The 15,366-nt window shown below is 42.0% G+C and overlaps 1 protein-coding gene across 2 annotated transcripts in view; it reads right to left on the bottom strand.

Annotated features, from left to right (window-relative positions):
* Positions 1-15,366, bottom strand: part of Adamtsl1 (ADAMTS-like 1) — a 462,751-nt gene that overhangs the window by 257,350 nt on the left and 190,035 nt on the right. For both annotated transcript variants that reach the window (XM_005388722.1, XM_005388721.2), the window contains exon 5: positions 2,451-2,577. In XM_005388722.1, coding sequence (XP_005388779.1) covers positions 2,451-2,577 — 127 coding nt within the window. The remainder of the gene's footprint in view (positions 1-2,450; positions 2,578-15,366) is intronic.

Raw genomic sequence — 15,366 nt, 5'->3', positions numbered from 1 at the left:
AGCTGACTCAGGAGGCAAAAGACTGCCAATCCCAGGGAGCTGGAGTGTCTTGAAGACAAGATGTTTTGCCAACTCACGCAGAGATGGACCTTCGGGTAGAGGGGGCAAGGAAGCTCCTGAGGGGACAATCAGATAGAAGATTATTCAGCCAAACCGACACCCTGCCTTGCTTGCCTGCCTTGCTGCCTAAAACAAATATTTGCGCTCAGTGAGACTCTACTGCCTTTGTTGTTCCTTGATAAACTGGGGGTTCGAGTCAGCGTGGGCTTCACTCCAATCTGGTGAAGACCCCTGGCCCCTCGACAAAGCTATTCGCCGCCTCTCACATCTTCATTCATCTCTAACAGAGTGTGCTGGCCCGAGCCCGACAGACCGGAGCACTTTGCACTGGAATATTGAATTGCAGGCCTGGAGATGACATACGGCTCTCCATTTGCTCCGGTTTGTTCCCTCGGAGCTTTCTCACCTGTGTCCCAGTGACTCAGGACTAGGGCAGGGTTTGATCATCCCTAACGGGTGGGTGAGAGAAATGTCTCTTGAGCCAGTGTCCTAGCTCCTTTTTGAAAACAAGAAGGTGGGTGACAAGAGAATAATGCACAGCCCCACCAAGGAAACACGCACTCAGAAGCCACCGCACCCCTAACCTCACACGGACTTTCCCTTCTGCCCAAACGGCAATTTCTAGATAATCAGAATGGATTCAATTATGTGACAAATAATTAGATGCATCTTAATCCTCCCAACATTCCTTAAAGAGTCCTGCAAGGGTGACCTTTTAAATGTAATTTTTCAAATATCCAAAGTTTTAAATGCAATTGAAAATAATCTCAGCTATTTAAAAGAATTATGCCTTTTCCTGGCTTCTATCTTCTAACTTCTTTAAGTTTTCATCTTCTAAAAGAAGTTACAACAGGGGCTGGGGATTTAGCTCAGCGGCAAAAGCGCCTGCCTGGCAAGCGCAAGGTCGTGAGTTCGGTTCCTGGTACCGGAAAAAAACAAAAAAAAAAAAAAAAAAAGTTACAACACACACGAGCAAAGAAAAATACTGCCTGAATACTTTGTCAATGTCTAAGTTACTTTGTCTTTCATCCTACCTGCCACAGTCTTTTTAATTTTTGAATTTTTATAGAATCCCATTTTTCACTGCCTCCAGGGAAGTTAGAATGCAGACAGTTCCCAAAGCTGGCATGACCAGTGTCTCGTGTGTTTAAAGTTCCCAGTCTTTGCCCTGCCCCTAGACATTTGCCCTTACGGCGAGCTGCCTTTGCATGACTTCTACGACCAGCTCTCCAGTGCATACCAGAACACCCGCATCTGCCTTCTTTTTGCCCTACAACTCCATTTAAAGTCATAAACTTGCCATACATCAATCATTTTCCTCCAACTAGCCAACAAGAGAACAGCACCGCACTTAATAAACTTATTCATTTGCATTCTTAATCCAGAAAATCGAAGATCTATTGAAAAATCCTGAGTAATGGTAGAATCTGGAGACAACTGGCCAGAAATTTCAAAATAATTCTAAAAATATACGTCATTGAGTACAAAGATCATGTTCTATCTGCAGTGCCTAGAACAGTAGTCATCACAGAAGATAGTACATTGTGAAATGTTCTGAGTGAATCTGTGACTCACTGTTGGCGGAGGTATCTTGGAATTTATGCCATCTACCTGAGAAGATTCAAATGGGTGTATATCTGGGGTCCTCTGGCTTGGCCCATCTATCTGCTTTGAAAAGTTCTACCAAAGACGCAGTCCGGAGGCTACAAGACAACCCAGAGGGACAGGTACGTGATCGACTTGTGAATCAGACTCTGGGCTGGAGTCTTGGCTCCGTTACTTTATGGCACTGTGAGTCTGAGCAAGTCAGACAGTCTTCCTCGGTCTCAGGCATCTTCCCCACACCAAGGGAATGAATCCTGCTCTGCTCATAGCTGCTACAAAGATTAAATGAGATGATGTGGTGAAGTTGCCAGCACACACAGTCCACACAATCTCTAATTCTGGAAGATCCTGCGTCAGCACTGGCCGAAGGCTACTTTGTCAGTGAGGAGCACGTCATTTCACAGTGGCAGGGGTGAATCTGTGTGAACTCTTGCAGTCTCCTCACTATACTTCACCAGGACCCTCTGACTACAAAAAAGGCAGGAGTTGGGATGCAGTCTGCCCTCCTGTTGTAGCAACGTGTATGTTTGCCCAAAGAGTACCGCTAGCTCACTTCTGCCATGACTGAAAAAGAAAACTCCCTCTCTGGGGTCACAACTGGTGACTTGACCTGTCCCCCTGAAATGAACTCACTAAGCAGGAACAGGAAGATGTTCACAATTTCAGATTCCTCTCCGCCTGGATGGAGGTATTAGTTCTTGATTTCTTAGAGAAGCCAGAGCGAAGCCAGGGGAGGATAACAAGCCAGTGAGTACAGAGGTCGCCCCATCTCTGTAGTATCTTACATTTGGTTGCAGAGAGCTGGGATTTATACTGCCCTCGGACCAGCCGGCAGGTGGACCCATCTCCGTTGCAGACCCCACAGTTATCCTCCTTAGCGGTGCTTCCCAGCTGGTGGTCGCAGCCAACAATCTAACGAGAAAGAGAGATGTGTAATTCAAGGGGCACCTAACACGGCAGGGACCCACGGGCCAGTCACCACAAATGACCCTCCCTTCATTCCCGAGGGGCACGGAACAGACCTTCTATGAGGGGGGATGGAGTCAGACTAGGATGAGAATCAAGCTAAGGAGGAAGAAATCCAGCCTGAGTAAAGATGTGTTTACAATTCAAATACACAAACGAAAGCATGCACAAGAGAGAGAAGGGGAGTCTGGGCAGGAGAGGGTGCAGAGAGGGAGAGAGATGACCCTGCGCTATTGATGACCTAGAACCTCAATTCTACAAGAATTCTCAGTGAATAACTAAGACTGACCCAGTGACAAAAAATACAGCTGCGAGGTAATGGTAGCAGAAAACATCCTCTGAAGAGTCTCCGTGCTCTGTTTGCTCCTTGGAAGATAACCTGTGTAACGGCCAGGGTTTTGTGCCCTGCTTTCACTGATCCCAAATGACCAGAACACTGCTCAGTGAACTGTCTTAATACATTTTTGCAAAATGATATAATAAGGAAAATATTTCCTTTTCTAGCTGGCATCTCATGTAGGAAAAGAGAATATAACTGGCTACTGGAGACAAGATTAATGTACATGTGTGGGGACAGATGATGATCGGCATGGGGGCAGAAACAGCCAATATCAAGGCCTTGCCATTTGCCTGGGCCTGTCCTGTACCAGGTGCAACCCCAGCCTCTCACTACGGGCCGTGTATGATAAACGCACTCCATAACTGGGGCCATGAATCTTGCCTACGGCCGCTTACCCAGGCAAGGTCTCAATACTGTACTTCTAGAAAAACATTTACGCTTACTCCAAACTAGCTTGACAAAAATCACTATTTACAAAGTAGATGGGTAAACTGATTCCTATCTTTACTTTCTTTTCCAATGTTGGAGTTAAAACAATTCTAAACTATACCAGGCTGCATATCTTATCGTTTTCATCTGAATTAATACCAAAAAACGTATTCTACTCTCAAACTATTTTTTTAATAGTTCTTTGAGACAGGGTCTTGCTGTATAGTTCAGGCTGCCCCTGAACTAACTATATAGCCTTTGCTGGCCCATAATTTATGGCACTCCTTCTGCCTCAGCCTACTGAGTGCTGGGATTACAGGCATGCGCCATGACGCCCGGCACTCTCAAACTATTTCGATTACTGTTTTTGACAAAAGGAGAACTAGATTGATATTTGAAGGGGCTTGTCTCCAAAAACCCTCCTAATTTGTCCTTGCCTTTTTTGTGGCTTGATTTTCCTTTTGTACTTCATATATTAGTAAGCATAAAAATGTATTTAAGCAAATGTTTTAAAATATAGTTACTATATTTAGCATTTTGTTATCTCTGTACCCTATTTTAAAGATGTGGTAATGCTTCTTTTTCCTTTGAAATACCTTTTCAAATAGATTACAGAGCAACAACTTCAATAGCTACACATTTTTTGAAAAGCAAAATAGCAGGAAAACACGGTGCTGAGTGCGAAAGTAGGGAGCAAAGGAGGGTCTGTGTCCTCCTGCAGGTTTTCCTCCCTCCATTCAGGGGCTGCAGTGAGGCCAGATCAGAATTCAACCAACTTTCTTCCATGCTAAGCCAAGAACAAGACTTCTTTGGTGTACTCTGTGTGACTGTGATAAAATTATCTTCAGCATTCTTAGCTGTACATGGGCCTACACATGGGCCGATCAGTTCGGCACTTGCTCTTGTATTTGGAGCGGAATGTGAATGTTTGAAGTATCAGCTAAGCAGCACTTAGTGCCAGACGCTGTGCTAGGAGCAAGCTTAATGCGGGCTGTACAAAGCACGCGTGGGCCTGTCCTCCTGGGTGTACAGTGTGGCGAGGGAGGCAGACAGTTTTCAGATAATCACACAAATACCAGTGAAGTACTCAAGAGAAAAGCTGGAAGATACACGGTATTCTGAGAACATAAACTTGGACAGTTTATTTGGTTAGAGAGGGCAATGAAGACTTGACAGAGGAACAGCTGGAGCTGAGGACAAACGAGGAATGGGACTAACACCCGAAAGGAGGTGCTGCTGCGAGGTTCACTGTGCCCTTTAGAAACACCTGGACGCTAGCTAATTAGTGACACAGTGAAAACCAAGGTTCACAGACAATTTAAAAATCATGACTGAGTTATCAGACTGTTTTAGTAGGACTGACTTCTCTGCATATGATGATCCTAAGTGAAGCAGCATAGAATTCTCCACCCTACTGTTGTGTCTGGGATTGAACTGAAATAGGTTCAGTCTTTTAAGATCCTCAGCTATGTGGAAGGACAAGGTGGGTAGTGGGCATAGAAATTTCTACCAGCAGGCACCTCAAATCTAGCTGGATTTACCCCTTAAATTATAGGAATTTCAGATTTCTCAAAGGACATAAGTTTCTGTGGAAAGATTTTTAATGGACTCTCATGTCTCCAATAGAGCCAGAGGAGATAACCATAAAAATCCCTCTTTAATCCTAAAGATTCCTTATGGTTCCAAAACCATTTTAAGAAAAGAACACTTCAGCTTCATAGATCCAAAGGAACAGTCATATTAGAAGCAGCTAAATAAGAGGTGACACATTTTAGGGCGAACTTGGCCGAACGCCTGAGCGAGCACACTCAGTGTGGCTTCCTGGACCCCAGCACGTGAGCCGAGCCAGTTCTTACTGGGTGTTTTTAACTTCAGAGCTTAAAAGGAAAATACCTCCCTGACACAAGTGTTTTTCTTTCTTTTCTCTGTATCAATTCCTCCTTAGGATGCCAAAATATTCTAACTCAATTATTTTTAAAATGTGGATACTCTATCATCAGATAAAATATTCTTATTTTGGTCCGAGTGGAAAAGTACAATTATAGCAAGATAATCATTCTTTACATATCTGAATCTGTTGATCTCAAATGACTGTTAATTAAAATTAGTTAAACTGTTGCTTTAGGACCTATGATTAATAACAGAGAGAAAAATAACTGGGACTGAAGAAATAGGTTGAATTGGCAATTATCATGCCAGATCCCTCTATTCTTTTACACATACTTCCATTTCTGTCTGGAATCCTCTCAGTCAGTTAGATAACTCCTCTTCATCCTTCAAGCCCTAAACTGAACATCTGTTCCTCAAAAGTTCCTTTTACCGATTCCAGAGTTAACTGTTCTATTGCTCTGTGCTGCCTCAGCCTTTTGTTGCTATTTTTATGTGACAGACATTACTGGTCACCACCCAGTATCTGTCTTCTACTTTTCCCCATAACAGAGCTTCTTATTTGAGATGGCAGTAGACTGACTTAAGGATGCATTTCTCATGGCCATGTGAGCAACTATAATTTAGAAATAAAGATGAAAATGCTTTACGTTCTGGTAAGGCTACTTGAAAGGAGCTGGCTTAGCCAGGGAAGGACCCCTTCTGCCCTCTGCCTTTTCCTTCCTGTTGGCTCCAGAAGCTTTTAAAAATACGACAAGCTTGAGGATGGAAGTCTCGCACTGAGTGTGGAGAAGCAGGAGAAACAGCCCTCTCATGTGCTGCGTCTTCTCTTTCGGGGTGGGGACTGAAAAGTCCCTTCGGGGTTAAAGCCACGATTGTTTCGGTGTTCCTTTTATACACATCCAGTGCAAACTGTTATGCAACTGTTATTGAATCCTCTATTATTAACATGTTCGTCTCTGCATCAGACAATGGGTGAGTTAAGAACCCGTGTTTCACTAGTCCTTGTATCTCTGTCACTTTGCACAGCATTTTACATATGAGTTGCACGCTTAATGCTGGTACGTGAATAACACACAAAACACCAACTACAGCAGCTGGCTAATAATATGCATATAGGTCATGGATAGGCAAACTTAGACTGCAATAATTGATGACACACATGCACGCAAATTGTATATGTGTGTGTTTGCGTGTATCTGTGTGCACAGAGAAACAGATATACCTAAATAACAACGAGAAGCCAAATATAATCCTTTGTCCTGATGAGTGAACAATAGTTACTGCAAAGGGATAGCACTTTTTCGAGACTATTTCCCAAGTGTGCCCACATGCATTATTAGAACAATGCCGTGGGAGGTCGCGTTCAGGTCGCTGAGTTCCCAGGCGCACCCGATTCTGCACAAAACATTGAAGTGAGATAATGATCACTCATAACTTTGGCAGCTGCACAGAATCTTCTTGCAAAGGGTGGACAACGAGATATTTTGGCTTAATACAGCTTTCTAGTATTCTGCCTACTAGGTGTTAGTTGGATCGAGGGGGTCTAACCTCATTACCACCAAAGTGATCGCAGAATGTAGCTTATTTTACAAAATGTTTAACTCACTTAAAAAAGTGAGAAGCAGTTTAGAGAAAGGGAAAACAGTACCCTGAGACTTACCAAGATCAATTGTTTTTGTTATCTAGATGCCATTACTGTGTCAGGTTTTCTTTCCTTATTTCTTCTTTCTCTCTTTTGTTCTCTCTCTCTCTCTCTCTCTCTCTCTCTCTCTCTCTCTCTCTCTCTCTCTTTCTTACCATAGAAAACATATATAATTTATTAGATGGACTTAAAAATCAGGACAGATCAATTTCAGGCACTTCTTGAACACAGACTATGGGAATTTTCTATCAAAGAACAGCATATCTAGCAGGTAAGAACATGACAATTTAAGCTTTAGTTTTTAGAACAATACACAAGGGCTAGACAATTTAAGAAATACTGCATAAGCAACCCACCAGTGTCCTGTTCCAGTTTTTCCCACTCCCACCCCACCACCGTGAGGTTAAGACTTCATTAATCCCCTGCCATCTTCCATTTTCCCCTTCATATTTACTGAAAAAACAAAAATCAGCATTAGCTGTCTAAAGGAATTAGTAATAAGATGCCCATTTTTACAAAATAAGCTTATTGAAATGGGTTTAAAAGATATCAGAAAATCAACTTCATGCATTGACTGTGTAGATGCAGATACATTACTGACAATGTCTTTAAAGCTCCACTTACACAAAAGTAAAACCATATCAAAGAATATATAATAATTTTAAGACCATAATAGTGGAGTAATGGAAAGCTGGAATTTAGCACTTTGGATGCGGAAATGTGACTTCTTCAATTTAATCTTTCTCTTTTTCTTGAGACAGGGTCTCACTACGTAGTTTAGGCTGGCCTTGAACTCACTGTGTAGCCCAGGCTGGCTTTGAACTCTTGGAGATCCTCCTACCTCAGTGATCCAAGTGCTGGGATTATGGGTGTACAGCACCATGTCCAGACTCATCAAGCCTTGCTTATATGTCTTAAATAAATGGTTCTTGTGCCCTCAGTTTTATATGTAAATATATATGCAATATATGTACATGTATGTACATATAAATATGCATGTGCAGAATGTGTACATGTATGCATCTATAGCATATATGCTTTATATTTTACAGCATTTTATCTTGAGATGCACATTTATTGCTGATGAATCAGTACCACTCAATATATGCTTACCTGTACACAGACATGCAATCTTCTGGCTTATTTTTAAATAGAACACATACTTAAAACTATTATTTTTTCCTTATTCTTCAGCATTTACTAACAGGCAGGGGGACCTTGACATGTTCACAACAGGCTCTAATTGATATGTCTCACAGCTGGGTGGCTTGAAAAACTGGTGGTACATGAATGATTCTTCCCTATGGCATGTTTTTATTAATTTTGTCAGTAAAAAGTCTGATAAAAGTGACTAGATCCATGTGCCCCACCGGTGGCACAAGCCACCTGATGAGACAGTGATGTGTGTCCCAGTGGTGGTTCACGCCAGCAGGAACGTGTTAAACAAAAAACTACCTCCCTTAGCCAACATGACCAGTCCAAGTTGGTGCATGGATTTTCAAAGAGTTGTGTGGATACTGGACATCAAGTCTGCAGTGGAGGTTGATAATAGTCTCTTCCTTCACTTTATAAAACTGGCAGAAAATGAAAAGCAAAATACAAGATAGCAGTTGTCTAGACATCTAAATATGTATAGAAAATATCTTCACTAGAAGTCAAAGAACAAAGAAAGAGCAACACACTAATAATTTGGAGGAGATAAAAATATTCCATAAGCAGATACCATACACCAGGCTAGCATTCTTAGATGGGTTCATACTGGATCCATTTCAAATGGTTTCCCACAAAGACCTCAATGTCTGGCATCAAATACTGAGCCAGTGATGTCAAGCTTTTCTTGATCCGACACCATGAGGTGAGATACTCTTAAATCCCTCTATTTTCGGCCCTGGGAAAGACAAACATGGAAAACTACACTGTGCAAATCTGATCAGAGCCAGTCTCACTTGGAATCATTTATTCCAGATCGAACTCCATGGGTAACGATGTGCTCTTGCGTATGTCATACCTCATTTTCTCATTATGCTGATGAAAGAGGTAGCACATCTCCAAGCTTACCTTTAGATATTGATTAATTTCTTCATTCTTAACCTTTTCATAAAAATATATATTCAACTAGCATAATTTATACTTTAAAATGGGTAGGTGGAGCAAAGAGAAAAATAAGGGTAAGAAAGAGAAAAGTATACCCAGAAAGAGGAACCACACATAATGCACACTGTTAGGTCCTATATATGCGTTAGATGGGGAGGGAGGTGTTGCATAGTTGTATTTAAACTTTCTAGAATATAAAAAGTAAGTAGTTGTAAGAGTTCAAAGAGGGGCATCTACTGAAACTTTTCAGAAATGTATAAATAATATGTTCCTTATAGTGGATACAGTAAATATCTGTGTGATAAATGAACCATAATTACTCAATTACCAAGTCCAAGATATGTATTTCCTACAAGTCTTCCAGAAGACGATGCTGTATAACAATGTGCCAATAACATCTGCAAATAAAACAATTATTAAAGATCTGGTCCTCAATAACCTTGATGAAGCCTAAGGGTCAGAAAATATTTGATAAAAGCACATTTTGAGATACAAACCAAATCACCCAAGTACAAACCATGTGACCTTCTGAGCTAACCCAAAGCAGGGTCTTCAGAGCACTTAGGACAAGGCTGGCAAAAGTATGGCACCTGTGCAGCTAGTTCTCCTGCCAAGACCCACGCAGACATTACTAATCAAGTGCTGCATTCTGTGCAGCTGAGCTTTCGTGTGTTCCTAGGTGCTGTATGCTGTGGGCCTCTGGAAGCCAAATCTAATAGATCGTGGTTCTCATGTGAAGAGACTATGCCGATTTCCCATTTCAGAGTCAGGGAAACAGATTGGCTGCCTCTCTTTTACACAATTTTCCACAAATAGTATTTTTCTACTAATATTATTTAAGATCTGAGTGATTTTAAGTATAGGTTTTAACATCAAGGTTCATAGAAGATAACTTCCTCAAGGTCAAATAGCTAGTAAGGCACAACACAAAAATTCCACCTTGAAGGGGGCTTGCAGGGTTAGTAACTGTGTAAAGGTATGCTATGCAGGTATTTATCTGGCACTGGTCAGTAGTGATGATAAAGTCAAATATTCCTGTCAAGAGCAACATGACCAGACCTATGTTTGTGCACAGGGATGAACATGTGACTACATCTGTAATATGTGATTGGGAAGCATTCATGGTAAGTGAGAGGAAGTGGCTACTCCTCATCTAAACCTGTGGTACATACCGCCACACACCCACGTACACATACACATACACACCCACGCACACATACACACACACACCCACGTACACATACACACACATACCCACGCACACATACACACACACACCCATGCACACATACACTAAACTGCTCTCTCTTTTCATGATTTGCTATGGGCACCCAAGTTTCCTCATTTACACTCTTGTTTCTTTGGTGTACAACTAAAATTTCCAATATGGGAAAATAGGATCCCCAATTATTCACAAAGGTGCTAACAGTAGCCCATGAGCTATGTTTACTACTTCCAAAAGGCGAATGGAAATACAGACACTTGCAATAAAACCACATAAGGTCACCAAAACACCAGCCCCCTCATTATACAAATAAGCTGAGTCCTGATCTTTGCTGCATTTATTTTTTTAATTGCACACTTAAGTCTTTAAGTCATAAAACAGGAAAACAAATTATTACTTAACACTTGCAGTGTTCTGAATAGATGGAAACTTCCAAAACACAAAGTCCACAGGAAAAAACAATAATAAAAGATGTTTTTGTGTCAAAAAGTTGAGAACCACTCATGAAGTCCTTTGTTTGTTATTCAAATGCCCTTGGGAGGAGTAACATATGAAGGTGTTGATTATACTTAAACCAAATCAACTAAGCTTGAAGCATTATGTGCTGGTTACAGTACTGTGGGGAATACATATAAACTGTAGGTGTAGTCTCAGTCTACAGAAAATGTGATTAATCAGAACATTTCCTCAAAACAGATGAGAAGAGAAAGGGAGTAAGGTCGTTAGGAATCAAGGTCCAAGGGACATGGAGAAGGAAAAAGACAGAAGGGAAGCATTGCAGTTGGCTAAATACATGTTGTATTATTTAGGTACAGTATGTATTTCTCACTTCTTATAATAATCCTGAAAATTAACTAAAATCATGTATATTTCATAAAACAAAACTGAGATCCAGAAAGGTTAAACAAAGCCCAGGATCTGATTACTAGGAGACCACGCTGCCTGAGCTGAAATCTAGGCAGACTAGCACGATGTCATGAATGAGCAATCACCCTGTTCTCTGACACCGTATGTCCCTCTTGGATGCTAGCACTACAGTGGCAAGACAGGAAGCAGGATACACATGCTCTGTCGGCCTTGTTACTAAAAGCAGCACCTGCCCGTCACTCTAAGGATGGCCGTGGAGCACCAGGAAGTAAACGGGTCCTTGCAGCTGGTAGCTTTGAAAGCATGGGCAGGATTTTGTTTTGTCTTGTTTGTTTTGTTTTGTGGGAGTGATCAATGAAAGTCGTAAAACAGGAAAACAAATTGCTTTTGTCCAATAAGCATACATAAGCTAAAGGGAAATACTGGCAAATGCTGACAGGTTAGCAGACTCTTTAGAGTGAGTATAACTCCTCCTAACGCATTGCTGTGTGATACAAACTTAGGAGAAACACTAACTCCCTTTCCTTCAGGCAAAGATTTTCCAGAGGAGTCCTCCCGATGCAGGGCACTCTGTCCTCTGGAGCTTATCAATCGCTGCTTCGACTAATCAATTTCCCTGTGCTTTCCCCAGAGTCTTACAATGGCGCACAAGGTCCTACTTCACATGAGTCACCTCTCTGACCTCATCTGTCTGACTCACTTTGCCAGATGTTCTAAAACACCAGGCACTCTCTCATCCGAGGACAGCCCTGGTTGTTGCCTCTGAGTAGAATATTCTTTCCCGGTCTTTGCTTGAGAAAACATTCACCTTCTTAATGAGACCTTTTCTGACCATGCTGTTGAAAGCTGTATCCCCCTCCAGACCCAGTACACTGGCTTGTTTCTTTTTATTCTAAGGCATTTATCTTATAATACAATCGAATATACGTAGATTACGATTATTATTTATTTTTTATTCCCTGTTAGAATGTAACAGTGCAAAGTTAGAGATATCTGCATGTCTTGCCCACTGTCCTTTGTGTAAAACAACCAATAAATATTTGTTGAATGAATAAATAAATACATTCCAAAAGCAAAGCTACAGGTAACAGGGATATACCGTGATTTCAAAGAATTTTTTCTTCTTTGCCCCAAACTACAATATAAAAATCATCATCATTTAAATTTTATCCCACTGATTCCAAAGACCAAAAAGAGAAAAGAAAAATGATCTTTAAGGATGGATTATACTCTTTTTTTTTGGTACTAGGAATAGAACTCACAACCTCACACTTGCCAGGCAGGCACTGTTCCGCTGTAGTATATTCTGAGAGTTTAATTTTTCCTTGTCCCCCCTGCCCGCTCTGTCTCTGGCCCACTATCACTATTCTGGAATTGTCTTAGTATGTACATGCTCGTCTCTCCCCAAGGGAGTCTCCCTTGGACGTTTTCCCCAGGAGGCCCGTGCTCTGGGCTTCCTGCCCCAGCTGTGACGTCCACTCTCGGTGTGGAGGTTGGCCTTGTACTTGCTCCTTCAGCACTTGATTTTGGCCCCTCCTAAGGGACTTCAGCATGGGCAAACCTGGTCTGTCGCTTTTCTTTCCCCGTCTGGCGCTAGTCCTTGGACTGGCCACCTGGTTGGACCAGAGCCACAGTTTTTCTGCCTCTTGCCTACCTGCGCTCATCTCCATCAGAGGGTAAGGACTGTAACAACCTCTGGGTGAAATTCGAGGGGGTTCACAGGAATGAGACTTTGCCATCTGCTGCTTTTTAGAGTCCTAAGTCTGTTCTCTTAAAAATGTGTAGCTCTGTATCGGCACGTTCACCGCGTAGTTCTAGAGAACAGTGGGTCATCCCCACTAGTTCTGCAGTGCCTGTCTGTTTATTTTACACACAGGGAGATGTCAGTGCTGGGGGCCTGAGACAATACAGGGAAGGAGTGTGCATTTACCGCACACATTTTTAAGAGTGGTCCCTGGACCGCCTTTCTGGAGGTCAGGAATCTAATCCACCCAACATTGCGATAAACACTGCAAAAGGGAAAAAAGAAGGAGTGACTTATTTTTAAGTTAAAACTTTCAGGTGTTCCAATCTGATTTGCTCTTACCTGTCTTATTTATGTCAGGTTTTGAGCAAATTCTTGAATAAATTTATGGCCAAGCACATATGGATTGTTATTATTTTTTACAGACAGCTTTCAGTTAAATTTGTTTATCTAGTCGTCTTCAGCAGGAATCTCAGGAATTAACCTTGGGTGGATGTTTGTGCACACAGGCACTAGAATCCATTTTTAGCAGATGGTCAGGGGACTTCTCTTTGACAGGCTGTCTTCTCCCTCCCCTGCTTCCAAAATTAGGGTGTCTGGAGAATGTGAAACGAAATTATACAAAGACCTGACCTCTGGCCTTGCTTCTGTCTCTCAGACTGTGAAGCACCCAAGAGGGAAAGTGTTGAATTTGGCCTTACTTCACATGGCATTAACTGTAATTCTTTGTGAATTGTGGTGACATCATGGTACACTTTGACATCACTCTTCAGACTCCCTTCTGCTGCTGGGCACATAGTAATACACAGTTTTTCTTCAAATACAAGAGTCTTTTGTTGAGAGGAAAGGATAGCAGCTGGTCTTCTGCCCTGGTACGAATACGGAGCTTAGTGGAATGTGTCTGTTTAATAAGCCACCACAAAGCGACCTTCTGCTAGGAAGGCTAGAACTCGCCTGCACAGGTAGTTCCGAAACACTTGGTGGAGATTTATACCTAAAGAGCTCAAAATTGCAAATATGGCTAATAAGTCAACAAAATTCGACACACGATAAAACTTCCAGGTACATGTTTAGATGTGCTGTCTAAAGTTAATATTCCAAAGGCAATGGTGTCCTGCTATTTCGTGTGTTAAGGCAAAAGAAGAAGAAAAAGGGAGGGAAAGGTGACAAGATATTTCTATGTCCCAAAACAATTGTACTTCATAATTGTTTAGGCCTCTTAGACCCCAAAGTTAGCAGGTCTTGGGCTGTTCCTTGGTTTCCAGCCTACTTCTTGTCACTTCCCCAAATATATTATTTTATACCAGTTTGAAGCTTCTTGGATGGTGCTATTAGTATTGTGCCTCTACGTCTGTCAAAGATGTCCTCAATTTATGTTCACGTGGTTTTGTCTTCCTGGGCTCTCTCCTGCTTTTCTGCCTGTCTAGCTCGGCTCTCTGTAGAGTAAAACCTGAAGAAAACTGACCAAAAGCACAATTTGTGAAAACATCATCTACAAAATACCTTTTAATCTCTGTCCAGATGGCTCAAATGCATGTATGAAGTAGTTAGACCAACTTAAGAAGCCAAAAGTTGTTAATCCGAGCGTATACCAAGAGGAATAAGCCACAATGCACAACATATGAAGGGAATAACGAAATTCTTTTTTTGAAAACATGCGTGGTTTTTACTATGTCACAAAATAAATGGAGTCATGATGTGACCCTCAGGGGCACCACGAGGCTTGCGGCGGTGCCGGCATCGCCTGCTCCTGGAAGGTTACCTTTATCTCAGCACCGCACCTCAGCATTCCATCAACGTGTTCATTTCCCGGCCACCTGTTTCCCTGAAGCACCATTCCTTCTCCCCAGGATCCACGTGCTGTATACTCCTAAGAGTCTACAAGGTGTATCAGGTCCATGCTCCAGGAAAGAGGCAGAGTGACCTCTGGCAACAAATGGCTCAGCTTGAATGCAAGGATGTATGACCGCTTGCTGGGAAACGTCACACGCTCTCAGTTTTCTGATGGGTTAGAGAAGGAGAATCGTATCTATTTTGTGTACTTCTAAGGATTTGAAACGATAATATATCAAAAGACCCAGTGTGTTGCTCAGAACATAAAACCTTTTGGAGTATCTTAGAATTTCTAGGACAATTCTATTTTCAAATCCTCCATGTCATAGTCCCCATAATGCTCAAGCCAGTTGCACTGATTATCCAGAGGGGGGCGCAGAGTCGTGTGCGAAAGGCATTTGCTCAGCCTGTCTGTCAGGTGTGCCTGGAGCTGTTGAGGTGCTTCCGTGATCCAGCCCTCTGGAAAGTAGTTGTTCCCCATGGCTGTCAACTAAGATTTGCAAAGGCTCAGATCCATCTCAGCGCCTCTGGATTTGACTACAGTAGGTGTGAAGTGAGGCTACAACTCTGATATTATAGGAAATGTATGTTCCTTTACAATTATGACTGAATTATGAGTTTTTGTTGCAGAATACATTTATTTTAAACTTCCTTCTACCTGGTTAAAGTAA

The sequence above is a fragment of the Chinchilla lanigera genome, unplaced genomic scaffold, assembly GCF_000276665.1.
Source record: "Chinchilla lanigera isolate Chin_1 unplaced genomic scaffold, ChiLan1.0 scaffold00033, whole genome shotgun sequence".
Lineage (NCBI taxonomy): Eukaryota > Metazoa > Chordata > Mammalia > Rodentia > Chinchillidae > Chinchilla > Chinchilla lanigera.
Note: the sequence above shows the minus strand (reverse complement) of the source record. Positions and strands in the feature narration are given on the sequence as shown.